General features: G+C 42.9%; 1 protein-coding gene across 1 annotated transcript; it reads left to right on the top strand.

The window, feature by feature from the left end:
- Positions 1–17,977: 17,977 nt before the first annotated feature.
- On the top strand, positions 17,978–25,522 carry LOC137912701 (excitatory amino acid transporter 2-like). Its single transcript, XM_068756835.1, has 10 exons — positions 17,978–18,113; positions 19,886–20,038; positions 20,162–20,412; positions 20,722–20,869; positions 21,662–21,788; positions 21,996–22,229; positions 22,312–22,506; positions 23,007–23,141; positions 23,236–23,500; positions 25,451–25,522. Exons 1-10 carry the CDS (start codon positions 17,984–17,986, stop codon positions 25,520–25,522), a joined length of 1,710 nt encoding a protein of 569 aa, XP_068612936.1. The 5' UTR covers positions 17,978–17,983.
- The last annotated feature ends 746 nt before the right edge of the window (positions 25,523–26,268 follow it).

Below are 26,268 nucleotides of genomic sequence, written 5' to 3' on the forward strand. Positions count from 1 at the left end.
ATAGCCCTTTTGTTAGTATAGTGGTTGATTAAGAAGTGGGATTGCCGTGATGCTGTCTGGTGTCCTAAATCATTTTCATCTAAAGGATTCACCTGATGATAGTCTATATTTACTTGTTGGTCTTGTTCATTCTGAAAAAAAAAAAAGGTCACAAAACGTTGTCATGACTTCTGTCAACACTTAAGTTTATTTTGTAATTCTATTCATTTTTAGAGTTTCCTCCACAATAGTATCTCATAATATTAGAACCTTCTTCACCTGCACTGCCTCACTCACCTGCAGCACATCTCCCAATCAGCCTCCACCCTACATGTACTCTGCTTAGCCCTTACAAAGTTATAACCAAAGAGGGAGGGAACAGAAATATGCAGTAGATGAATATTTGTTCCAATTACATTGTCTTTGTTTGGCTGTGTATTTATACATTTTTACCATTCACCAACACCAAAGCCTGTGTTGTTCACAAAGCCCATCTTTCAAATGTGCAAGTCTTGGCACACGGTTCAATACTTTCATTGACCTCCTCACAAGACGGGTGGTTTGAAAAAGCGTTAGCATATGGAGAAGGAGGTGGAGTATTTGGTGCAACATGGGTTGGTGGAGCCATCATACTCAGGCTTGGCTTCTCCATGTCTGTTGGTAGATGGATAGATCAAAGTTTGCTGCTCAGATTGTTCAGGTGTCCAGAGAAAACTACAGAATCCAAAGTAGTTTTAGCATGTGTACATATTTAACATCAATTTTTTTTGTCAATTCTGATGCTAAGAAAGGACTGACTTGAGATCAAGTAATATTCCAGATTTACTTTTATAATGATAATGTTTTGTGGGTCAGGTTGAAATTGTGACTGGTCAGATGTGGTGTGTGGACCAATCATCGTTTCGTCCTTTGACCTTTTGACTGGACAGAGGAAGTGTCATTTCCACCGGAGCAACACTGTAGATAGTATGCCCCCCCCCCCCAAAAAAAAACAAGATTATAATTATTTAGTACATTCACTCTAAGTGTGACAGTATGTTTATAAATGAATTACAATAATTCTGAAAAGGTTTAATGGAAATCTGTCTCAGTCTTTGTGTAATTTACTAACAGCGAGACAGACCAGCAGCAAATCCTTGGTGGAGATGACAATTATTTTTTTGTTTCATGAAATGAAAGTATTACTGATTCCAAATAGCCAGGAGAAACTATATTTTGAACTGCTGTGTCTTTAAGATGTCTCACAACACTTACTTATCAGAGAATAATTATTGGGCATCTTTATGAATTCAGTGTGATAGCATATTGCTCTAGGATCTATAGCATTTATTTTTCCCAAACATGTGCTTGAGTCCATACAAGTGAATCATGGTGCACATAAGCTATGACTGCCATGATTCTTTTTTTTATTTCATTATGAGTCATTGTTGAGACAAGCTGAGTAATATACCGAGTCAACAACAGAATCCAAAAATCCTCCTCAAGCCACTCTTCCCCACGGGAGTGACTCATTCCGAACATGCATTTTATTTTATTACGTTTTCTGCGGGCTAGAACTAAATGAAATATGTACTTCAGTCTATGTTATCTGACATGATTCATATACATCAGACATGCATTATAGAAAGAGCGCCCTTGGAACGGTTGGAGAAACAGCTCAATGCATTCCAATGAACAATTGATGAGGATCACTCCGGATTGCACTTGATTTTTACCCACGAAAAGTCCAACATCCATTTCCCTGCTCTATCGCTTCGGCACCATTGTTGAAGGTGCGATCCAGGGTGTGTTTGAGTGAAGAAGAAGAGCGTGTAGTACATGTGCGCCTCTTCATCCAAAGGGAGTCTGCATTCCCATGCAGAAAAACAAAGAGCTGGCCAGACCAGGTGTTATCGCGAGTTCTTTGTGCCCGAATTTCATATAACTTGGACACATCTAATAAACTGGTAAATCAGTGATACTGCATGTGTTGTCTGGACTGCGGTGCGCGCAATTCAGGCGTGCAGAACTGGGGAGAACAGCGCGCGCACGCGCGCGCGATGGGTGGGTGGGTGGGGGGAGTAAAACGCTGAGGAGAGAGGTGAGGCAGAGCTCATTCAGTGGGACCGTTGAGCTGCTGAGCTCGGATTTTACTGACAGTTAATCCCTCCGTTTGGTCTGCGAGGCGTCCCTGTCCTGGACCGCTGTGCGCTCTCCAGCTGGCTGTCGCTGACGTCTCTCTGAAGCGGATGACAAGACCCTGCAAGGGGACCCAACCAAAAACTTTTTTTTTCATTCTGGTCTCCAACAAAGGTAGGATGATGCTCTCCTCTCTCTTTCTTTAGTTATTTCTCTCTTTTTAATTTCTTTCTACCCTGCAATTAAAAGCAAAAAAACAAAAACGTGTATATGGTAAGACGCATGGCTCATCTTTACTTTGCTTAGCATCAGAACAATTCACACTTTAATTTGAAACCATTACTTTAATTGACCGTTGACTGCAGGTGCATCCGAGATTTATAGTTTTGTTGACCACACAGAAGAAGAATACAATAAACGCTTTTCATTAAAATGAACTATTTATTTTTTAAGAAGACGCAGCCGGGCCACAGTCTCGGATCGCTGACCACCGACACGCCTTTTTCACTGCACAGGTGAACCAAAGAGCTACATTTACATCATTTCACGATTTCGTACAACCCTGCAATGTATCGATTAAAAATGGAACTGAGTTGCTGCAAAGGATTGATCCTAGATGACATTTGCGCCCTGTCGGGTTGCAGGAACATCGCAGGGAGTAATTAAATGCGTGTCGGCATGTTTGATGGGGCCAGAGCCGAAAACCTGTCTATAGAACGGAAATCATAAATCACCCCTGCCCAAAGGGTAATGTGCAAGTCCATCGCAAATTCGATGTTGGGGAGGTGAGGCACACAGAAAGTCTAATTAATTACGGATCTAATTTGATATTATTTTTTGATATTTAAAAACCTAATATAGATTATCTTTTATGTGACCGAGGCAAAAATAGGAACATCAACAATTTCGATTTTTGAAAATTGGTCATACAATCATTGTTTAAGGAACAAACCTTATGATATATGGGCATTTTATGCATATCATCTTGAGTTTAATGCATATTTCCCTTCTTTATTAGATAAAATGTTGCAAGATGTAAGAAAAATAACATTTGAACTGAAAAATCATCCAACTATTATATTTGAAAGTGGTTTCTATTCAACAGAAACAACTAAGGAGTAAAAAGATTTCATAATGAGCCTGAAACATTTCTTAGCAATCTTTATCAGGACAGGCTGCAGCACATGTTGGTTAGTTAAACTGTTCTTTGGTGTAATCAATTTAATCAAGACTTCTTCAAAGATTTCCAGACCAGGTTTACAAAATGGCTAATCTGGGAGATCAGAGAGTGAAGTCCAATCTGTGCTAGCACTTGTGTTTTCAGTTGGACCAATTAGACTGCAGATGTGCAACACCACCTTACCCCTTTTTGACCTCAGAAGAAGAGGCATGTCTATTGAGCAACACTGTAGATTCCATGCCCATTGATTATGCCAAGACAGTGTGCTTCCTTTATTTGAATTTTTACTTATTCCACATATTTTTTTTAATATTGCAATGAATTGCTATAGTTAAAGGCATTCCTGATGTCCTGTCACAATGACACAATATATTTACACCAGCATGTTGAAAAGAGAGTGAACGCTTGCTTCATTGACCACCCAACTTGTTGCAGGCTTTTCCATCTTTCATATTAAAAGACATGCTCTCTCTATTTCTCACACATACAGTTTTTCTATAGCACTATCAATGTCACCATGGAAACCAGCTCTCCCGACACCCTCTGCTTATCGCCATCAGCATTAGTCTTGGTTTATAATTTGAAAGCAGGTAAGGCCTACGTTTGTGAACATTATTTCCAGCAGCATGCTGATCCACTCAAGCAGAATGGGGATCGTTCTTTTGGATCTTTAATGGCGATACTATTGTGGTCCTGATGAATTGAACTGGCAACCTGTGTCTTTTGTGGCAGGACTGAGAGGAGCTTGGCCTTCAGTGCGGTTTCTGGGAGAATCTGTAAAGGAGAGTGTCCTTATGTTTTGTCCTTTTGCCAGAGGCCACTGTGTACTATGTCATGTGCTGCCTTGAATGAGCACAATAGACAAATCACACATGCTGTGAGGTTGGATGAGTCATTTAATTTATAAATGCATGGCTTGAGACTGTGGGTGGTGTCTCTATAAGCGAGGGTCTGTGTTTTTTTTCATGTGAGAGCATAACATCCTGCATGCAGTCTTGATTCACACGAATATCAATTCACACCTAAATAAATCAGTGTTTGTGTGGACATTGTGTGCATATTTAGCATATTTGTGCATGGAGTACCATTACTGTAATGGAATTTATTGTGTGACTTACTGGGATGCTTTTGGCCTGTATACTGGTTTGTCGTGACATGTCAGAGGAAACGTATTGTGGAAATATTTTCAGGGGGGGGGGGGGGGGGGCAGTTTGAGGTCTTTCCCTTAATTTGAGCAGAGGACAAGATTAACCCTTATGGAACAAGAAAGGTGATGATTGTTCTGGCTATGCATGTTTTTTTTTGTATAGTTCACATTTATTGTATGTTACACCTATTGGCCTTTTCACCTCCATCATGTTACACGTACGCCCACACTGGGAAGGCGCCACACTGCCATTGGTAATGAAACAACGGTGACCTCCCCTGTGTAAAAATGGTTAAAACGTGTAAAGCCGCTCTCACTATCAGGAAGCGTTTCAACACCAACTCCGTCCTCCGTTGATTATTAAATAGGGGAAGCAAAGGGCTGTAGTGAGGTAATCATTAGTGTTCTGAGAATTCAATGAAAAGCAGTGAAAGCATATAAGCAGGATAGAAAAAAAACTTATTTATCACATTTAAGTATTAGATAAGGTGAAGCAACCTTTTAATTAGTTATTTTCACGAAGCGGGGGATGGTTGTATCGGTTCATAAAAATTAGATTGAAGACGTTTCGCCCTTCATCCAAGAGGCTTTTTCAGTTCTGGCTTTTGGATGAGAGGCGAAGCGTCTCCGATCGAACTTGAACAAGCCCAGTTGACTCTTCTTTTTTTGCTCATCGTGATTTAACAAGACCTGGATGACTGAGAACCTTCAGACACGCCAGAGAAACAACTGACAATGTTCTGTACCTTTAGCCTGTTTTACAGCTTTTCTCACCTTTGACTTCATATATTTAGTCCACACTCCCCCTTTGACATCGATACTCAGTCAGTAGTTTGCTACCAACATAATTATTTGCATTTAATTGCTGCTCACAGACTGATTATGTAGTAAACACTGATTAGAATTTTGTATCAGATTTTGTAAATAAAAATGTGAGGATTTGACCAAAACAAAATCAGTTACTACCATCAATAACAGTGTTTCCAGTGATATCTAATTACATTTGCAGCATTAGAAGGAGCTTCAACATCTCCAAGTGTGTTCTCCATACTCGGCTTAAGTGGGTCAATTAAAATATTTTTGCTTTATTGATGCACAAATGTGATTGTTCAGGGTTGTCTGAAGACAAAAATCCAATCTTTTCAAATCTGATAATCTTTTTCGCAGTCTTACACTGGACAATAATTGTGAGAACACCTCTAATACACTAAGTCTAATATATTAATTGAGTCTGGTCTGTATCGATATTTAGCTGCATTGCTTATAGAATCAAAATAAGATGATAACTTGTGACACATCTGAAAAAGGTTTAAGTTTAATTAATGATCCTATGTGCAACATGGAAGAATTATGAAAGCATCATGCCATCTTAGCATAAATGCATCCAAGAAGCCATGCGAGCATGAACACATACAGACATACACGATGTACAGGGGGGGGGGGGGGATTTACACCCAGAACAAACCCTGCAGCATCGCTGATCACCCTCTGGAAGAGTATTAAAATACTCTGCTGAAGACTCATAGCTAAATGGAGTAACAGTGCAGATCAACAGTCACTAGTAAAGGATAGGCATGAACTGATGGAAATAATTTTCAATGCCGAGTGAGCAAAACGCTGAATTAATGTAGATATTGTCATACTAAGCTCTATATTTCATAGTAAGTTCAATTAGATTTGTATTTCATGCCTGAATGCTTAGAAAGTATACAGACAGTGGATATTTGGGCCAATGTTCTTTGCTGCTTCTAATCTCTGAATCTGCTCCAGAACACATGGGAAGCCGACATGGAAGCGCTTGGTTCTGAACAAGTCGGTAAATGTAGGAATGAAAGAAAAGGGGAAGAGACGGGACAGTAGCAAGGGCAAAAAAAAAAAAAAAGAGAAGGTGACGCAACAGGTGAAATAGGCACAAGAATAAAGTTGCATATGTGGATGTTGCATTTCTGTTGCTGCATTCAGGAGTCTGGTCCTGCTGGCAGTCTGACATCGAGTGCTTGACTAATCCTCCTGGGAACATTTTAAAACTGCCAAAATGCCATTCAACTCCTCTCTTCTCCGTTTAACACGCTCTTGCTCATCAATCTCTGAATCTTTTTCTTCTTCTAATTTCTCCCTCCCTCAGTTGCACGATTTATTATTACTTTTATATAATGAAATTTAATTTGTTTCTGAACCAGACTCCCTCTTGACTATTAATGCGCCCCCCATGTGACTTTCGGGGCCTCCTCGTCACTGTATTCCTGCGGTGAATCTTTCTGATACGCTGGCTTCATGCGCTTCCCCCCGGTCTTTTGGGCTTGTCTATAGAATCAGTGTTATGGTTCTCAGAGAGGAAAACATAGCGAGATCTTTCCCATGGGTTGACCAGACAAAGACCACGGTTCCCTTCACTTCTGTATGACTGCACAGGAACAGAAACGCAGGCATTCACATGGAAGTCTGCTGCTGGGCGGCGATACGATGACAACGCAGCAGTGATTGAATCGCTCATGTATTTCCTATCGATGTGTAATGGAGGGAGAAGGTTGATTTGTTGTGGTGACCCCTGACGGGACAAGCCGACAGAGGAAGAAGAAGTGTAGATGCTATAGGTGCCCCCCCCCCGGGAAGGGAGCGAGTGGTGAAGCGAAGGCCTCTTTCCACCAACCACTTCCAGTGTCCTCCTCCCCCAAAACCCAACAGCCAACATGTCATTGGCACCTGCTCCATCGGTATTCAGGTCAGCGGAGGGAGTCACAAAATATCTCAGAGTGATTGGTAAAAGGGGGTACATGGGGTGGGTGTGGGGGTGGGGGGGGGGGCTCATTTTGTTTTTTCTCTTGGCACCATAGACCATGCAACCAAGAACAATCACCTCATTGTGCAGCAACAAAAGATTCATAATCAAACCGCTTTAGTGATTCATTCTAAAACAAATGGAAGACTTCATCTGAACAATCGTCACATGTTCCAGCCCGACAGATTCACTCTGCTCTCCAGGCGGAGCTACATTTGTGTACATTGTGCTTTAAAATCTGCTTCAAATACATTAATCAGATTTTTTAAAACGTCTTTGCACTTCTTTAAACTACTATATCCCGCAGTGTTAGTGAAAAAGAAGTTGTGTACCTTGTAATTCTAAACGATTGAAAAATGCCCCAAGTTTCATGAAAATTAATCGAGAACTGTGTGACAACCAAAAGTGAGAGAAAATCCAAATGTCGAGTAGAAATATTGTCATTTCCTACTTTACCCACACCCCTTGGGTCATCTCGCACCTTCTCCGCTTTTTTTTTACACAAATCCTTAATTAAGTGTGTAATGGGCCCCCGAGGCAGGTTTGTGTGACTCTTTGTTCAGGTCCGGGGAGAATTGGTGGGCATTAATGTCCTTCTTGAGTGTGCAAACAGCCTGAGCTCTGGGAGCCCAGAGCGGAGCTGCCACTTGCCTGCTTAATCGTCGCTAGCTCCATCATTTACGGACATTTTAGGGAGCCAAAACAGGACATGCATGAGAATTTCAGCACCAGAAACAATGGCCACACTCGGAGGAGTAACCTCAGCACCCGTGAGCACCTCCCACTCCTTCCGGAATAAACCCCTCAGAACCTTTTACCCGACTACCCCACATCGCCCCCCAAAGCTGCCCTCACCCCTCCTACTCTACTGAGTCCTGACCAATCCTTGCCCTGCACGTGTGCTGCACCCCAACGCTCAGCCTATCCCATCGTGACAAGGCCAGTTGACAGACCCTACGGTCTAGATTTGTTTACCTCACTCACTTGACCAATGAAACACACAACAGTCCCCTTCACTGTCCTCAAAAAGAGGGGAGAAAGAGAGAGAGAGAGGGGGGGGAGGTTATAAAAAAAGCAAAGGAAACAATTAAAATGCCCCCCACCCCCGCCCCCCCATGAACCTTATCTAGTGGTTTCCCAGCTCCAAAATCTGTGAACTAACTTGGAGGCCTGTAAAGTGGCCCATTATCCAAGTAGGGGTGGCGTGTTCCAAGAGCGGCTTCCCTCAATGGCTGATGAGCACAGAGAGGTTTTTGTTGGAGCTTGGACCATCATGCAGCAGTTAATTAGGTGCTGTATCATCTATCTATCCATCTGTCTGCCTGCAAATTATAGTTAAACACCATTAAAAAAAACTTGCTCTGTTTTCCAGTAGTAATATTAATATAGCCCTGTGATGAACTGGCGACTTGTCCAGGGTGTACCCCGCCTCTCGCCCGTTGACTGCTTGGATAGGCTCCAGCAGGACCCACAAAGCGGTCCTGAAGATTAATGAATTAATTATATTATAATTTAACATATTTGGCAGTTGTATTCAACAAGAAAGGCTTCATGAATGTTTTTTAACTGTAATCTAATTACCGGTATATGGAGTTACTGTACTGTACATACGTAGGTGAAAGAGAACACTGTATACACATCTCAAAAGGTTTTACACAGGGCATAATTTAGTTTTACACACAGGAACATCATCTGATGATGAGCATCTCATAATTAATTGCTTCAATATGCTAATTTTTTTTCTAAACTTGGGGACATTTCTAAATCCATCCAACTTTCTAGATTTGTTGTGGTATAAGCCAGTTCTTTGAAGAAATAAAATGTGCATTTGAAAAGGGGGAGGCAGAAAGCATACCAAATGTGATTTCAAAAGAAATTCGGATTTGCCTCGCATATTTAAATCACTATATTCTTTGCGCTACACAGAATCCTGTTTCCAGATGGATCCCGACACCACTGGGAATCCTCGGTGCCATTATAATATGAGGATTACAATGAGTTCAGTGACTTTTTGATGCACGCCTTAGATCTCAATTGAAGGGAGTTTACCTTTCAGTTTTGTGCTCTGGGGGATTTAGCTGCGACCGGGATCAAACAGCAGAAATGTGCGGAATTTCTGCAATTCCTTTTTCACAGAGGTTCTGATAATGATTGACTGTGACTTCCGGCAGGCTTCCGTAATTAGAACAGCGGAAAAAGCCAAAGCGAGCACATTCACTCTCTGGGCATTCCAGGTCTGTGTGTGACTGAAAAAATATTTACATAGTTTGACGAAGTACGTGGTGAAAAAATATGTGGAAAGAAAAACAATGAAGTGAGGAGCACCGTCGGAGCTCCCTCAGTGGCAGTTCATGTGTGACAGCAGGAAGTGATGGGCAGCGTTATCATTTATTGTCACAGTATTTGAGGAGTAGGAGACGCTCTCTCCCGATTAGTGTGTGTGTATAGATGTGGTTCTAAAAGAACAGTGCTGGCGAAATGCTGCTGAAAGGAAAGCAGGCTTGAGAAGCCAAAATGTTTGCAGCACTAAATGAGGTTTTGTTCTTCTAGTAGGGCCGTGCACAGTGGATATAAGAAATGCATTCTCTTTGCAGCTTTATCACATGTAACTTCATGCCATATTGAATTTGTCAATGAGACTTTCATTTGCGACACCAAACCTCACATTTACCCCAGGCTTTCATATTCCAGATTGCCAGTTTCCTTTGTGCTTTGGTCCATAAAACAACAGGTCCAGCTACGTGCCACCGCTGACAGGCATGCGCAATGAACACGAAAGATAGCTTGAGCTGTCAGCACCGAGTTGCTTTAACAGAGTATGTGAAAGAGGAGGGGGAGGAAAAGCAACACAGAAGGAGGCGAGATGGTAAAGGGTGTAATTAGAAAGAAATATGCATGCTTCCAACAAACACACACACAACAGTGTTAGAGTGACAGCTCTGTCACACTTCCTGCTTTCACAGCAGGTACACAGACAAGCAGTGTTGATTATTCGACAATGCAGAATGCATACAGGGAGAGTCAAATACATGCTTCTGGCTGTAACACGTTGATACTTCATGGGAATATGTGTACGGCAAAAACAAGACTGCATATATACACATAGCACATATTCCAAGATCTTAATGGTAAATTAAACTAAGTAGTAATTTTAGTTGTCAGGAATTACCTTTCTAATTAGAGACGAGGGCAAGCTCTGCAGCACACTATTATTTGACATTTTATTAATTGATGATCTAATAAGCCCTGAAGCTCCTCGAACATTTAGATTGATGTTGGAATGTCAGGCTTTAGGATCTGATGAGTCATGTGCTTGAAATGTGTGTGTGCGTGTGCGTGTGCGTGAGTGTGCGCCGGAATGCCCTGTCTGTTGATGAGACTGGGGCACGGTCACTCCTGCAGGCTGTGCTCAGCCCCCTGCAGACTCCAGCGTTTAATTAGTGAGAGAACATCCATTCTCCTTCGTTCTCTTATTGGCAAACCCTGAGCGAGACTGTAAACCCCCACCCCCACCCCCACCGCCACCTACTGAGACCGATGGGCACACATAGCGATGTAATGTTTTGTGTGTGTCTGCATGCATGCTTTTGTTTCCAGGATCCTCCACAGATATAAGTGGGTGGGGGGGTTAGACAGCGACCATATATGCATGTATCATATGGGCGTGTCCAGATGTCCAATGCAAATGTACGATTTATGAATCCACAGATAACCGGATAAAGCAGAAGCACTTCTATTTTTCTATATTCTCCATCTCATACTCCAATCCAGATGATGGCGTAATCTGACCCCCGCCCAGTGCGTTCTCTCCTCCCCTCCATCACCTCTTTGCCATTACATTCCTTTGTCTCCTTCCTTACCTTGCTCAGTCACATCTTCGTTTTTCCACCCTTCCCCCATACATTGTTATGGCATTCCCCCCTCCTGCCATGCTCTCTCTATGCCTCCATCTGCCTCTGCCTTTCAAAAATGTAGTTATACCATAATAGTGGTGGTGATGATGAGTGTGTGTGTGTGTGTAGGGGGGGGGGGGGGGGGGGGGGTCCTGCCTTACTGGAAATAATGAGCTCCTGTGGGGACTGGTCCAAAGCCATCAAAAGCTGCATACTGCAATATAGCCAGACCTGTTAAGTTAACGTGCTTTTCCACATGATCGAAGCGTTGCTTTATACACAGTCATTGTGGAAAACAGGAACAGCTATAGAAGGAGAGATAAGAAATACTTTGTGGGGCCCCCCGCATCTGATAAAGGACAGAAAATTTCACATAACCATGCATGATATTCATCGCCCTGCTGGTCCGGCATCTGTGCAGTTTGGAGCTGAGATATGAGCCGAGCATGAGGGAAACAGAATGTACCGTAATATAAAACATTGGATGGAGCTTCGAGAACACAGGAGCAAGACTTTAAAAAAAAGGGAGGTTCAGCGGGAATGCCGTTTTGAGGATGAGTATTTAATTAAATGTGAGCGTTAGCGGCGCCAGCTGCAAAGTGAGTTGTTGTTCGATCGCGTCCCAATCAAATGAAGTCTCTCTGCAGATATTAAATCAGATGAATGAGGATTGAGCGATTCATTCTCATAAACAGCCAGTCCGCAGCATAATAGGCAGGCTGTTAGCACATAATTACAGTGGGATTGGTCACATCTGAGAGACCTATGCAGACTACAACACTAGCCTCAGGATTCCCAGAGGCTCTCTCTAATGAATACCTCATTATGGACACAAAGCGTTGTGCCAAACAAAGGGAAACCTTAGCGGATGAAGCGGGACAGGCACATACTGTATGGTTCAATCATGCGTTGTCCAGTTGCTGATGCACCCTGGTTGTAAAACAAACCAGTAAAAAAAAGAAATGGGCGGAAACGCAAAAAAAAAAAAAAAAGAGTTTTATAGCATTTTATAAACATGCTCCATACAAAGGCGGTAACCAAGTAGGATATAGATGAATGCATATGTAGCCGATGTTTCCCCCCCTCCGTCTGCAGTATACAGTTTTACATATACGTATTACTAACGTACGAGGCTCTTGGCTGCTTCACTGCTCAACTGGAGCCGAGGTTTGAGGCTGTGTCTCTGTCCGTGGTCCTGAATGCTGGTCCTGCTATCCTGTATCGGCTCAGAGGCATTTACTACCTTCCTTACCTTACCTAGACCTGACCGTTGTCATGGTAGCCCATTAAAAATCACTCAAAAGCAGGTGAGATATTTAACCGGTCATTGTGAAAGAGAAGTACTTACAAATCTCCTTTTTTTTTTTTTTTACAAGCGTCACTCCAAGAGGTTTTTTCTCTTTTTTTGAGTTTCTGAGGAAAGATTTATAGCAACGCTGATGAAATAATCCAGATTAGCAGGACAGTCCACACATTTCTCCATCACAGAATCCATTCATCCCGACAACCATCAGGGGATACATAATTAAGAGGCGTAGCGATACAAAACTTCCCTTCTTCAGATGCTGGAATTTATCTCCCACTTCCTATGCACAGCACAACCTGAAGTGTTTGTTGAGAGTTTCATTGGTCTGGGGGGGGGGGGGGGGGGTTCACAGCTCCTAGGCAGCCAATATGTGTGAGTCCATTTCTTCCCACTGCATGGTAAGTGGCTGGGAAGTTTGGCCGAGCTCCAGTTGTCTTTACCTCACAGTATATTGTGATGAGCAGTCATGAGAACGGGCATCGGGCCCCTCCACGGACCAGTGGGAACTTGTATTCTCATTTACATCTTCTTCTTTGCTGTTGCATGAATCCAAACGACCGGAAATGAGTGAGTGTAACGATGCAACCCCTCACTCATACCAGGTTGTTAGTCGTTATGTAATCCCATGCAGTCGGCTGTAGGATGGCGGTGGCCAGTAAGGCGTGAGACAGCAGATCGTTGTGGCTCATGGACACCAAACAGTGCTCTTTAAATATGACCTCTTTGGATGTCTGATGAAGCTTTGGATGCTTCATCAGATGTTTGACTGTATGAATTTATGTATTTCTTTTGGCGCTTTAAAGTTTAAACTTGTCTGTTTAAAGACATACCTCATTTGTATGGCTTGTGTCCACAGTGTGTATGTATGCTGTTGGTGTTTGTGTGTGAGCGCGCGGGTTTCCTCTTGCCCCTTCATCCCCTTCTCCCTAAGCCATGAAGTGTTGCTAAGACAACCCCCCACAGTCTCTGCTGCATCGCAGTGGTCCTCAATACCAGCGCTCAGGGAGCCTCCTTGCACTGGGAAGGCAGCATAAAATCGGGATAATCGCTGTCGATTATGGGGCACAATGGGCTGCAGCCTCTGAAAGATTCATTCATCCCGGAGAAAGAGACTGTGGAAGGAGGAAGGGAAAAAAAGGGGTGCATTGGGCCCTCCGCTGCTCTCCCACGGTGGGCACAGGCATGACATCAGTGGCCTGAAAGAACTGGCATTCTGGACACCTCCCCCACTATACCATCGCACCCCATCCCATTTGAACCCCCCCCTCCTTCTCTGGGCCCTGCCAGCTTGGATGCGGTGCTTGGCCGGGCGAGTTGGGGACACTGCCACTGTTTGCATGTGGAACAAAGCCTCTCAGAAGGAAGAGAGAGGAAGCAGAGAGCTTCACATGGTACCAGCCAAGAGCAGGAATGGCTGCCTCAGCCTTCCCCTCACAGGCCTCTCTCCTGGCTGAGAGGTGCCAGTGTGACCCCAGTACCCCCCCCGCTTCCCTCTAATTCTCCCCCTTGTAACCCCTTCTTCTCTGTCCTAGTCTTTTTGCTCATCCTGAAGATCCACACTTTTCCCCTTTGAATGAGGATGACACGTCCAGGGATTTAGGACGAGTGATTTCTCATGACACGACCTTAGCCCAGCAGCGATGGGATTATTTTGGCTTTTGTTGTGCCGTTGGTCATTTGTTTGCAAAGGAAATAGCTTTCCGCACATTCCCCTAATTAGAATAATGTGATATTGCTCGATGTGATGTGAAGTCCCATGCTGCTGGGAGACTCGAAGGGAATCAGCGTGACAGAATCTGTGCATGAATCCCATTGGCCATTGATGTCCTGGAATTCAGTTCTTTGGGATTTTATTGAATATTGTTTGGTAAATGTTTTTTTTTTTTTAGAACAGAATAATTTAGGCTGGTGATAATGCATGCCATAATTATTTAGAGACTAGTACAAAGCATAGCTGATAATATACAGTTTGTTCCCAGACCATTATGACTTAAGAGCAACATAATATTCTATGCAGCTACAGCAAACAGCAAAAATTAACCTCTTCTCTGCTTGTCCATTAGGATGGCCTCAGTGCCACAAAACGGCAGTATTACAGATGCTAAAGCTTCCATTCCTTCATCATATCATCCTCAAAATAAATACTCAAAGCAGTACCGTCTGTGCTGTACCACTAGCATCACAGCGGCCTGCCCCTTTGCTTCCCCATCCCATGTAGCAGGGTGAGTCTCAGAGTATTCCATCAGGAGGGATTACTGATAAATTTGTCTGTAAACCTAACTTATTAGCTCCCATCTCAATTTTCTTTTCGTTTGTTAGGATGGTGTGTGTGGTTCCGTCTGTCTTGGTGTGTTACAGATTGTGGGTGGTAATGATGGTGGAGTCAGGGGGTGGGGGAAATGCAGACAACAGGAGGGGGGAAATTTGGGTTGCTCTGGCTGTTACAGGGGCTGTTGGCTGGACTATGTTAGCCTTCTCCTGTCTGAGTGCTGAGCACACTTACATTTCTGGGAAATATTCCTTTGATTCTTTTACTTTCAGTTTCTCACTGATTCAGTAACACTACAGCAATATATGTTCATGAGATGATCCCATTTAGAGCCTGTGCAAAAGAAACTGGATGTGTGTGTATGTGAATGCGCCGACTGCATTACGAGGTTGCAGTAACAGAAATCCACCTCGTAACATTGTAGTATTCACAGATTCTAAAACAATTAGATTCTGCGAATGGATTCTGAAATGCATTTATTTTGTTTATACAGGGCAGAAACAACGAATTAACATGACGGAATAGCTTAACACGAGTTTAAGTCCATCCAACATTAATGAAAAATTACATTTTGCACGGTATTGCAGAATTGTTTTTGTTCTATAGGCTACCTAAGGCTGTAAAAACATCCATCACTCGCCATGGTTAATGACCTTTTGGTCTTCATCTATCATGGAGCGTACAACCTCACTGCCATCCTTCTCTGACTTGGTGAGAGAAGTGTTAATATCTGACATTTGCTGACGTCACGCGTCTGCTTCCTCAGTCTCCGTGCTAAAAATAATGAACGCGAGAGTAAAGGGTGAAAATCATATTAGCAGCAGTCATCACTCTTCTGAAATGGGATTACACGATGATTCTCACTTTCTACACTTTATTTCTGGGGCTTGTTAATTCAGCATGCCTTTATTTTAAGAATGAAATAACAGAGGTAAATAGCGTGTACTTATGGCTGACGTTTGCCTCTTGGTTGTATGCAATGTTCCCTCTAATTTTTCGTGTGCCTGAGCAAACACACAAACTCCTTGAGCAGACCCTCGGACAAATGTGAGCATTTGGACAAAACAAAATGTATCCTGCTTTCAAAACAGGTTGGCGTCATCATTTGACCTTTAACAATGATAATTATTAAGTATTATGAACATTCCAAAATGCTGTGAGGGGGCGGCCAGCCAACTGAAGACACTCTGCTGTTGCGATGCCAATTTGCTTTGCTTATTTGCGTGATGCCGTATTTGAGATAAAAATGCTGTGAAATCCCGCATGATCCGGGACGACTGGTCACCCTCCATCAGCCTTCCTCACCAAGGCTCTGAAGCAAGGCTAAAGCCTCCATAACTTTCGTTTTATTTCTACTTGTCATTTTTGTCTCTCTTGGGTTTAGAGTGAAGCTACAACTCGGTTTTAGCTTCACAGAGCCTCAAGGACAAACAAACAATAGAGCAGGAGAACGAACAGGACAATGTAGCAAAGAGTGACGCACCCTGTAAAATGCACGCAGTCAATCTGACCGCTATGGTCATTCGAGTTAGTAATAAAACAATGTTATAATAATATATACACACATTTAGGAAAAGTCAGGATCCCATTGGTACATTTTTTTTTTTTTTACCAAGTTATAACGTTGCAAATTTTTAAAAGCAGTCAAAATGACTGCCTTGGTAGTTGTAGTGTTAAAGAATCGCATCTCCTTTTCACTCTGGCGTGCTGAGATGACGTCACCGCCCGTTCACCTTGTCATTATTATAAAGGGTCGACATCAGCAGCACGTCGCATCATAAGCGCGTATTCCCTCCACATCGGCCACGCCGCTTAGTTCGCTCAAACACCTGTGGCGGCGGACGTCGACTAGCTGCATAAAAACGCACGTGACTCATCGTTAGCTGCAGCTGCCGGTCACCGGTCACTCACTGGCTCACATTGAAAAGTAGCACAGGATGAATTTTTACGTGTTTCTTTTATTTTCAATTCAGGTTGGATTTTGTTTTTGTGCGCTGCGGAGATTTTCGCTGCGCGAAGACCGCATCAGCAGTGCGCACACGAGCAGCTTAAAGGGAACATTGGTTGTATGTATCCTACGCATTTCACACTTCACCTTAAAATGAATAAGAGGGGAGAGGACTGGCCCATCTGTGTGCCTGGAAGCTGACAGATTGGTGCACAGAGCTGGGGCAGTGTGTGCAGATGTGGGAGTCTTTGTGTGTGTTTTGAAGTGTAATCATTAGTGAGCATGTACGCAACAATAAAACCACAAAGAGTATTTGGTGGAAGGAAGTGTCATTGATTCACAGGAAAGAAAATGTGACAGCCAGCATAATTCATGTCTATGAAGTAATCTGAATTTATTAGGAGCGGTTTCAATTTGTGAGTTTAAAACTCCAGGGCAAGGGCAAAAGATCCAGATCACAATCCTTCAACGAAAGACAAAAAGAAAAAGAAAACAGCAATGAAAGGACAAAAGGTCGCCAACAAAAAGATATGTCAAACTGAGCGAAGACAATTTGATTTCAGATTGTTCAGGATTATATGATGAACATGAAACTGTGCTGCATCTTATTTTTATACATACAGAGCCACTGGCCTTTGCTTAACAGGCATGCGACAGACACAGCCGGCTTCCTTCTCACTGACGAACCCATTCATTCCTCAACAGGACAGCAGGAAACGGCTGAGCGGTCCAGAACAGGATCATTTATTACGCTGCATGTCTGAGCCCCGACTTCGGTTTTGAGCCTCGCAGTAAAAGTGCTTCTACCATGCAGTGTGTTTTCAACTTCTCTCTGCTGATCTTGATATTTCTATACAAGATTTGTTTTGTCTTTTGTCTACTCTACACATTAGACCTCAGAAGAATCACTGGCTACTTTGCTGAATTTTCATTCTAAGCTTTTTGTTTTGGCATTTGACATATTATCACATCATTCACTTTACAATGTAGGAATGCATTTAAATCCCAAATATACTATCTTAAAATATAAATACCAATGTTTTATTATTTAAACTGGCTTAACACTGAAAGGTCATGCTGAAGGACTGCAGTATTACAGGCAGCAGCCTGTCAGCTTCCATCTGTTGGCTGTTTCTAGACAAGATCCTCAACTGCTTCTCTTTTTTTTACCGCTTTTCTTGTCATGACTGCCTTATTATGGTTTTCAGATAAATTGTGCACATTTTAGCATCAGACTCAAGTTCAATTGATTTTTTTCCCCACTAGAAAAACTGACCAAACATGACCAGATTATATACAGCGCACCAAAACTGTAAATTTCAGAGTAAATAAGTGTTTATTTCCTCTGTTGCAGTGCCAACAGTATGCCTAAGCAAGTTGAGGTGAGGATGCACGAGAGTCACCTGGAGCCCATTGAGGCCAGGCCTCAGTCCAAATGTGCCAAAATCTGCTCAAAGTTGTTCAAGAACCTTCTGCTCACGCTCACCGTCCTCGGTAAGTCCCCTCGCCACTGACGTATTATGTTGACTTCTTCCTTCATTAATGATGACAGATTTCAGATGGGCACTGACCACAAATGAGATCAATATTCCGTTAACTCAGAGCTCTATTACGCAGCTTGATACTAAGTTGAGGAGGAAAATACCATCGGTGCCCACGCAGTGTTCCAGACAAATGGCAGGATAGCCTTCCCTATTTCTGCCCCACCTGTTGCAATCAAAAGGTCTCTGCAGCACTGGACAGTCCACCACTGGTGGTGCACGATGAATATTATAATTACAGCGATGGCTCACTGCCCCAGAAGGGCAAAAGCAATGATAAATTGAGACATTTGTGTCTGTTGGTTTCTTTTTGTTTAACCCTTTCATTTATAGACTGTTGAGTCCCAGTCTTTCCATTTTATGAGCCAGAACCTCTGAACTCGACTGTATAAATGCTGGCAGTTTTGCAACGTGCATTCTTTCTTTCTGCTTGCATGCATGTGTGTTTGTGTGGCCATGCACATATTACACCCCACTTGGCAGGATTCTTGCAAAGCAAGTGAGCCAGCATGATTATTGATCATCTGTTACTTGGCAGATGGGAGCCTGGAAGGGAAAATGCAAATTGAGTACAGAAAGACTCTGGAAAAGAAGCGCTACCAAAAACTACTGGTTTCACAAAATCCAGAGGATGCTAAGGGCTGGAATATACAGTGAAGCAGCAACTCTTTTGTTTCCTGTCTGTTATCAAACATCTTAGAGTTTGCGATCTTTGCCAATGCCATGGTCACGAAGGGAGTGCATCCATGTGGTGGGTGGGCGGTTAAAGACAGTGCCTCTTCCTGTTTGTCTGGTTAGAGACAGACGGGCACAGAGGCCAACTACAGGGAAGAGTTTTACGGTGGGCCAGACAGAGATCGTCCATACTGTTGGGGGCGCGGGGGGGGGGGGCACTGTGTGGCAGACCAGGGACAGACACAGACTGCAGCGTATTGTACATGCTGCGGAGAAGGTGATCGGCTGCAAGCTGCCATCCCTTCAGCACCTGCATGTCTCCAGGACTCGGAGGAGTGCAGGTCGGATCACAGCCGACCCTTCTCACCCTGGACACGGACCGTTTGGTCCTCTCCACTCAGGCAGGAGGCTACGGTCCATCCGGACCAGAACCTCCCGCGACAAGAACAGCTTCTTCCCCTCTGGCATAAGACTCATGAATCACATCTTTTTTTAAACTCTTAATTTTTTCTTCTTATAGTCTTCTATTTCGTATTTCTGATTTTTTTGAGTGGCGCAATGATGCTGACGGAATTTCCCTCTGGGATTAATAAATCCAATTCTTTTGTATCTTAGTAATTGCCTCTTTTATATTCTTTGCCACAAAGGAATCCTTAACATTTTGGTTTTGCTAGGAGGCCTCACCGGGGACTCTAACATGCTGTCACCTCCTTACTGCTTTAAACATCTTTTTTTTTTATCCCCCCCATGAGCCGAACTCTCTCTACACGTTCCCTTTTTATCTTCTCAATTCACTGTCCTCTTGAGACATGGAGTTGACAGCTTGATGCGCCACTGCAAACTGAATTAATATGACAGAGATCTGTTTTTGAGCCATATTTAAGGAGAACATTGCGTCTAATTTGTTCATTTAAACAAGTTCTTACCAGCACAGAATATGGCCATATGAATTCCTAATGTAAAATCAGATTTTAGTTTATTAGACCTCTCAATACCCGACTTCATTTCCAGTTGTACACTCCTGCAGTTTCACTTTTCTTTGCACTTTAGGTGTCATCTTGGGAGCTGTAGCAGGGATGCTACTCCGCGTTGCCTCCCCCATCCATCCAGATATTGTGATGGTGATCTCTTTTCCTGGAGATATCCTGATGAGGATGCTGAAGATGTTGATCCTGCCGCTCATCATCTCCAGTTTAATCACAGGTACAGTTCGACTCATCACTTATGGCAACTACCAGCAGCAACATGCAATCTCCTAATAATCTTTGGATTCCATCTTTATGTGTATTTAGCAGGTAAATATAGCGTTGCTTGCTTTTGCTGCAGGTCTGGCTGGTTTGGATGCCAAATCCAGTGGTCGCCTGGGTACCAGAGCTATGGTTTACTACATGACCACCACCATTATTGCTGCTATCCTGGGAGTCATCCTGGTATTAGTCATCCACCCTGGCAACCCCAAACTGAAGGAAAATCTGGGCGAGGGCGAGAAGAATGACGAGGTCTCCAGCCTAGACGCCTTTTTTGATCTGATCCGGAACCTGTTCCCCGAGAACCTGGTGCAGGCTTGTTTCCAACAGGTAATGGAAGATGTCCTTCATAAGATGATGCATGTGGCTCAGTGCTGAAGAGTCACTGTCTGTGCAGGTGCAAGATTCTTAGAAAGTATGTCTGTGATATAGGAAAATCACTGTTGGTCTAGGATATGCACGTTTATTTACAGTGGAATTCAAAAACACTCTTAGAGGAGACATGGAGACATACCACAACAGAACCAGAGCTGCAAAACAGATTCATTCAACTGTCTTGTATTGGAGAAAGTATTATAACCGTTTCCAATATCGCTCATCAAAGTCAACACGAGCAACTTTGTTTATCTTGTTCCTCAGATCCAGACAGTCACAAAGAAGGTAGAGGTGGTTGTTGAGGACAATATTAATGCCACTTCAATGGATGGCCTGCTGGCTAACATAACCAAGGAGCCTGAGTTCACCATCAAAAAGTCCCTGCAGTTCAAAAGTGGCATGAACGTTCTGGGTATGTAGCCAACGGAAGCCAATCAGCGGTAGACATGAAAGAGTCATACTGTACACCCAAGTGAACAGTTGGCCCTGCGCTCACCCACAATGCTACTTAAACCACCAAGTGGAGTCTGTCAGAGGGTTTGTGATACCTTTACTGTTTGACAGAGACTGAGATGGAAGTCTATTTGTCCTTAGCAGCAGCAAGATATGCATCTCTCCTTGGAGTCCAGACACTGATGGCAGTGGTGAAATGATGAAAGAAGAAGTCATCAAATCTATACACCGTGTGGGGGGTGGCTACAGGGGTGGAGATGGAGGACAGCAAGAAAGAACGAGAGGAATAGAAAGAGTCAAATTTAATAAGACAGCAACAAGGCGATAGGCTGACGATGGAAGTATGTCACTTTGCCATAGGATCGATGTGAGCAGCCAATGCAAGTCAAGCCCATGGCCCCAGACAGCGATAGCAAGAAAATAAGTACAAGCATGTATGAGAGGTGAAAGTGACAGAATTGCGTAATAAGAGCTTAATTTCCTAGAATAACTGAACACTTTGACCTGCATGTGATGTGAGAGGAAACGGCTTGGAATGCTTAATCATTCAGATTCACTCTCTGGGTGCCATGAATAAATCTGTGTACGCCAAGGTGATGGAGACAGTGTCATCCCTGGGGCAATGCTGTGAGCATGGCTCAATATTTATTTATTTTTTTACTGTAAATAATCTCTTCATCTGTGAAAAGCAATTTCCTAACGTTGTCGTGTCATTGGTCAATATGTTGACAACAATGATTCTCTGTCACAGGTCTGATTGGTTTCTTTATTGCATTTGGCATCTGCATGGGCAAGATGGGAGAGAAGGCCAGACTCATGATTGATTTCTTCAACATCCTCAATGAGATTGTGATGAAAATTGTCATCATGATCATGTGGTCAGTGTCATTTAAGAATCTCATCGACTCATTTAAAAAAAATCATTTTTGCATTTAAATGATGAGATTCAGAAATAACTTGCTAATGTCAAAGTTATTTCTCAAGACATTCCAGCATTTAAAAAAAGAGGTTAAAGCTCTGTGAATAGAATTCCCCAAACTTTTTTGTCTTCTGTATGCAAAGCCAATTTTCTTTTGTCTCATCAGGTATTCTCCCTTTGGCATTGCTTGTCTCATCTGTGGTAAGATCATCTCCATTAAAGACCTGGAGGTTGTGGCCAGGCAGCTTGGCATGTACATGGTGACGGTGATTGTTGGCCTCATCATCCACGGAGCGATCTTCCTGCCCAGCATTTACTTTGTTATCGTCAGGAAAAACCCCTTCACCTTCTTCCTGGGCATCTTCCAGGCTTGGATCACTGCCCTGGGGACAGCATCCAGGTCAGCCTCAAAGTGAACGGATGCTTTCAACATTTCTAACAGTCATGCAACGTGTAACCTTTTTTTTACTATTCCTCCCCAGTGCTGGAACACTGCCCGTCACCTTCCGCTGTCTGGAAGAGAACTTGGGAATTGACAAAAGAGTCACTCGTTTTGTTCTCCCAGTCGGCGCCACGATCAACATGGATGGGACGGCTTTGTATGAAGCTGTTGCCGCAATCTTCATTGCTCAAATGAATGGCATCCATCTCGACCCTGGGCAGATCATCACGGTCAGGTCAGGAGATCTATTCTATCGTTATTATTGGACACTCATTGATTGGCTTTAAAAAAAAAAGGAATAATTCGGCATAACTCAAAAATGTTTAATCGCAGCTATATAAAGAATGAGATGTACATGTAGTTAGCTGTTAATTAGCAAAACAAATCAACGGTGCAAAAGGCATTTAATAGTGAGCAGAAAAAAGGATTTAATTGTGAAGCTATGAATCCTGCCACACTGAGTCTCATGCCAACCATGACAACGCCAACATAATATTTTGGACTCTTTCCCAAATTCCCATCCGTTAATTGAGAATTAAGTATGTATGTATAACCTCCAATCTGATATTTGCATATCAATTCACAAAAAGTCAAATTAAACATCTCATTGCTCGCATTCAAAGCTTTTCCTTCATGATTGAGGACCCACGTTTGTGCTCTTCAGTTAAAAAGGTGGACTACAATGAGTCAAGCACTTGTACTCGAGTTTGCCTTTGTTGTCATTTTTTAATCCAGTCTGACAGCGACTCTGGCCAGTGTCGGAGCAGCCAGTATTCCCAGTGCTGGGCTGGTGACTATGCTTCTGATCTTGACAGCTGTAGGCCTGCCAACCCAAGACATCAGTCTGCTGGTTGCTGTCGACTGGCTGCTGTGAGTGAGACTAAATGCAGTTGTTTGCGCATCACTTCTTCCTTTGCTTAGCTATGTACGTTTTTTTGTGTGTACTTGGCTTTTCTCTCCTCAGGGATCGATTCCGAACCTCGGTGAATGTAGTGGGTGACTCCTACGGTGCAGGCATCGTGTACCACATGTCCAAGGCAGAGCTGGACGAGCTGGACGCGCACACGGCTAAATCCGACGACATGGAAATGATGACAAAGACCCAGTCTTACTACGATGACATGAAGAACCACCACGAAAACAATTCCAACCAGTGCGTCTTAACCTCTACCTCACCGACAACCGCCACTGCCACGACTAACAATACCGTCGTAGTAGATGAATGCCAGGTACCACTAATGCTTACGGACTAGAGACTTGTACAGGTGATCCTCACTTAATGGCGGAGTAACATTTCGAAGACCCCACCGCTAAATGATTTCAACTTTGAACGAAACCCTCGACCAACTCTTCGTGTAGTCAAACGAATTACACACAAATTACCCTGTGATGGGCTGGCGACGCTTCCGGGGTGTACCCTACCTGTCGCCCATAGAACAGCTGGGATAGGGTCCAACACCAGTGACCGGCGAGGCGGATAAAGCAGACACGAAAATGAATGAATGAAATATATATATATTTGATAACGTATAGGCCATTTATACTGTACCTATGTACATACTCAACACTCCGCCGCCAGTGCATTCCGCGTCGCTAAACACACACTTACATTTTGTAAAGTATTCGTAACGCCGAGTCGTCGTTAAAACGAGTGCGTTGTTAAGTGAGGACCACCTGCATGTAACACTCAGTTGCATGCTCCCCCCGCCCACACCTTTTGTCTTTGTACACCATAGTTTAAATACAGCCACTGTTTTATGATTATTGAAACCAGAGAGCAACAGATGCATGTGTTTATTTCAATCTGCTGGAATAGAAGCTTCTGGGTCAAACAAACATCTACATTGTGAGAGCTCTTGCCAAAAGGTTTTCGATAAACAGAATTATTCAAGATCAATATATGCAAAATGAAGGATTAAATTGACTCTAATCGGATGATTGTAAACTGCTGGGGATTAGCCCTAACCCTAAAGTGAGAGCCAGATAATCCTTATCATGGCTCTGGAATTATTTAGCAGCCATCCTATCTATCAATAGATCACACTGTATCCATTTCCTCAATTATCCAGGTGGGACATAATTTCCTTTAGGATTCAAATTTATAGATGAAACATTCTGCAGCTAATTAACAGTTCATGTATTCCCCATGCGCGGCTCGACCACACTTTCACTGACTCCTCCACAGGCAGGTTTTTATTCTTTACACAAGCTATTTCTGCACGGTCTGAGAATAGTGTTGTGAAAATAGAAGCTGTGACGCAGCTTCCATTATTTAACACAAAGCAATATAAATCCAGTCCTTGAATGTAGTCTAGACTCTTACAATAATACGAGTTCAGAGATCTCACTCTCACACACGAAAGATGTTGCCTGGCAACACTAGCAGCCTGTTGCACAAGTGATTTGTCCAAAAACTTCATCTGTCACTAGTTTATTGCTTGTACATATAAATGTGACACAAAGGCTTCCTATTTCCAGTCTCCACCATGATGCTATTTTTTTTTTGTCATAACTCACATCTCTAACTTTTTTCCCCCCCCAAAGATTCCACTGTAGATTGCTTGTAATAGAGCTGTAACACATTCAAGCATTTGTTCTGCAGTGTTTCTACATTGTTTTCAATGTAACCTGTCTGTTTCATTAATCATTTGCTCACTTGTGTTTTTTTTTTTTCTTACTGCCTTTGGACATTTTGTCTTCATAAACGTGTGATCTACTGGTCAGCAAGAGCCGAGCCACTCATACCATAAGCATGGTCATCAGTGGTCAAAAATCCCATCGTTCCTCCAGAGCTTTTGCATTTTGCAAATATCTTCAACACCTAAGAGAGTGTTTTATAATTTTAGAAAAGCACCACTTGTTACAGAGCTGTAAATGACATAAAAAGAATGTTGTCTGTTCTGTTCTAAAACATTCACCTCAAGGTATGACGGTTAAAGCCACGATAAAGCACATATACGGACAGGTGATTGGTTGTCACGCTCAAAACCCATGCTTTAGAAGCCTTTGACCAATCAAAGTGATTGACAAAAATAATTATTACCTCAGGTGTTGAATAATTAATGCAATGGTTTTATTTTATAATTATTTGAATGAAAGATTTTCTAAGAAATAAATGCTGCTGATTTTGGTCTGTGCCTGGGACCCACTGTTTAGATTTCCCTGCTAACTGCTCGCAGGTAACCTCAGCCACTAACGGCTCTGCAGCGGAGTGCACGATTGTTGAGGAGGGACCGTGGAAGCGTGAATAATGGCAGCACAGATATCCCCTGCTCCTGGGCTCCACAAGCTTTCCCATCCAGTGATGAGAGCCAACGAAAAGAAATTCACATGAACAGAACTACTAATTATTTTTTCATGTAGCTCAGATTACTTTTACGTTTGTCCGTTTTAAATATTTTTTTTGTAACTTGTCTGACTGATATATAATACTAATTCACTTAACTGTGAAATGATAACAGAGGTATACCTTTTTACAGCACAATTGCATCCTTTATAGCACAAAATAAGTCACGGCTTGGGGAGGACAGTTTAGATAAAAGACTTCTAGCAATACATTTAGGTTCTATATTGATGAGGTGAGTGATGAAAGGATTGCATTACTGTACACGGGATGCACCGATATCTTCCAAGTTCCACGTATGTGTACTTAATTACTCCAATTATGACAGCCAATGTTTATATTGCACCTCCACTCTTTACATCCCCAGTCAGTACAGCATGGGCACATAAGCCACCAATACTTATCCTCAGCCCAGTTTTTCCATCTAAGGACTTTCATCGATTGCATTTGCCCAAAATGACCCATCATCTCTGAGGTCCGAGCAAACCGATGAAAGGGTCGGAGGCAAGGAGGACAGCACAGTCACTGAGCTATTCTAAAACACACATTCTATGAAGGAGCACATTTTAACATTTTGTTTTGCACAGCAATGAAAAAGGGACATTTCCCTTTGTGTCACGTGTTGAGTATGTTACAGAGTGTGTGTGTGTGTGT

The sequence above is a fragment of the Brachionichthys hirsutus genome, unplaced genomic scaffold (assembly GCF_040956055.1).
Source record: "Brachionichthys hirsutus isolate HB-005 unplaced genomic scaffold, CSIRO-AGI_Bhir_v1 contig_939, whole genome shotgun sequence".
In the NCBI taxonomy this organism is placed as follows: domain Eukaryota; kingdom Metazoa; phylum Chordata; class Actinopteri; order Lophiiformes; family Brachionichthyidae; genus Brachionichthys; species Brachionichthys hirsutus.

Bases quoted from the DNA above. Each gene is read 5' to 3' on its own strand.
- LOC137912701 (XM_068756835.1), top strand. From the start codon at position 17,984: ATGCCTAAGCAAGTTGAGGTGAGGATGCACGAGAGTCACCTGGAGCCC. The intron at 20,870-21,661 runs GTATGTAGCCAA...TCTCTGTCACAG, and splicing joins AAGTGGCATGAACGTTCTGG to GTCTGATTGGTTTCTTTATT. The intron at 23,142-23,235 runs GTGAGTGAGACT...TTCTCTCCTCAG, and splicing joins GTTGCTGTCGACTGGCTGCT to GGATCGATTCCGAACCTCGG.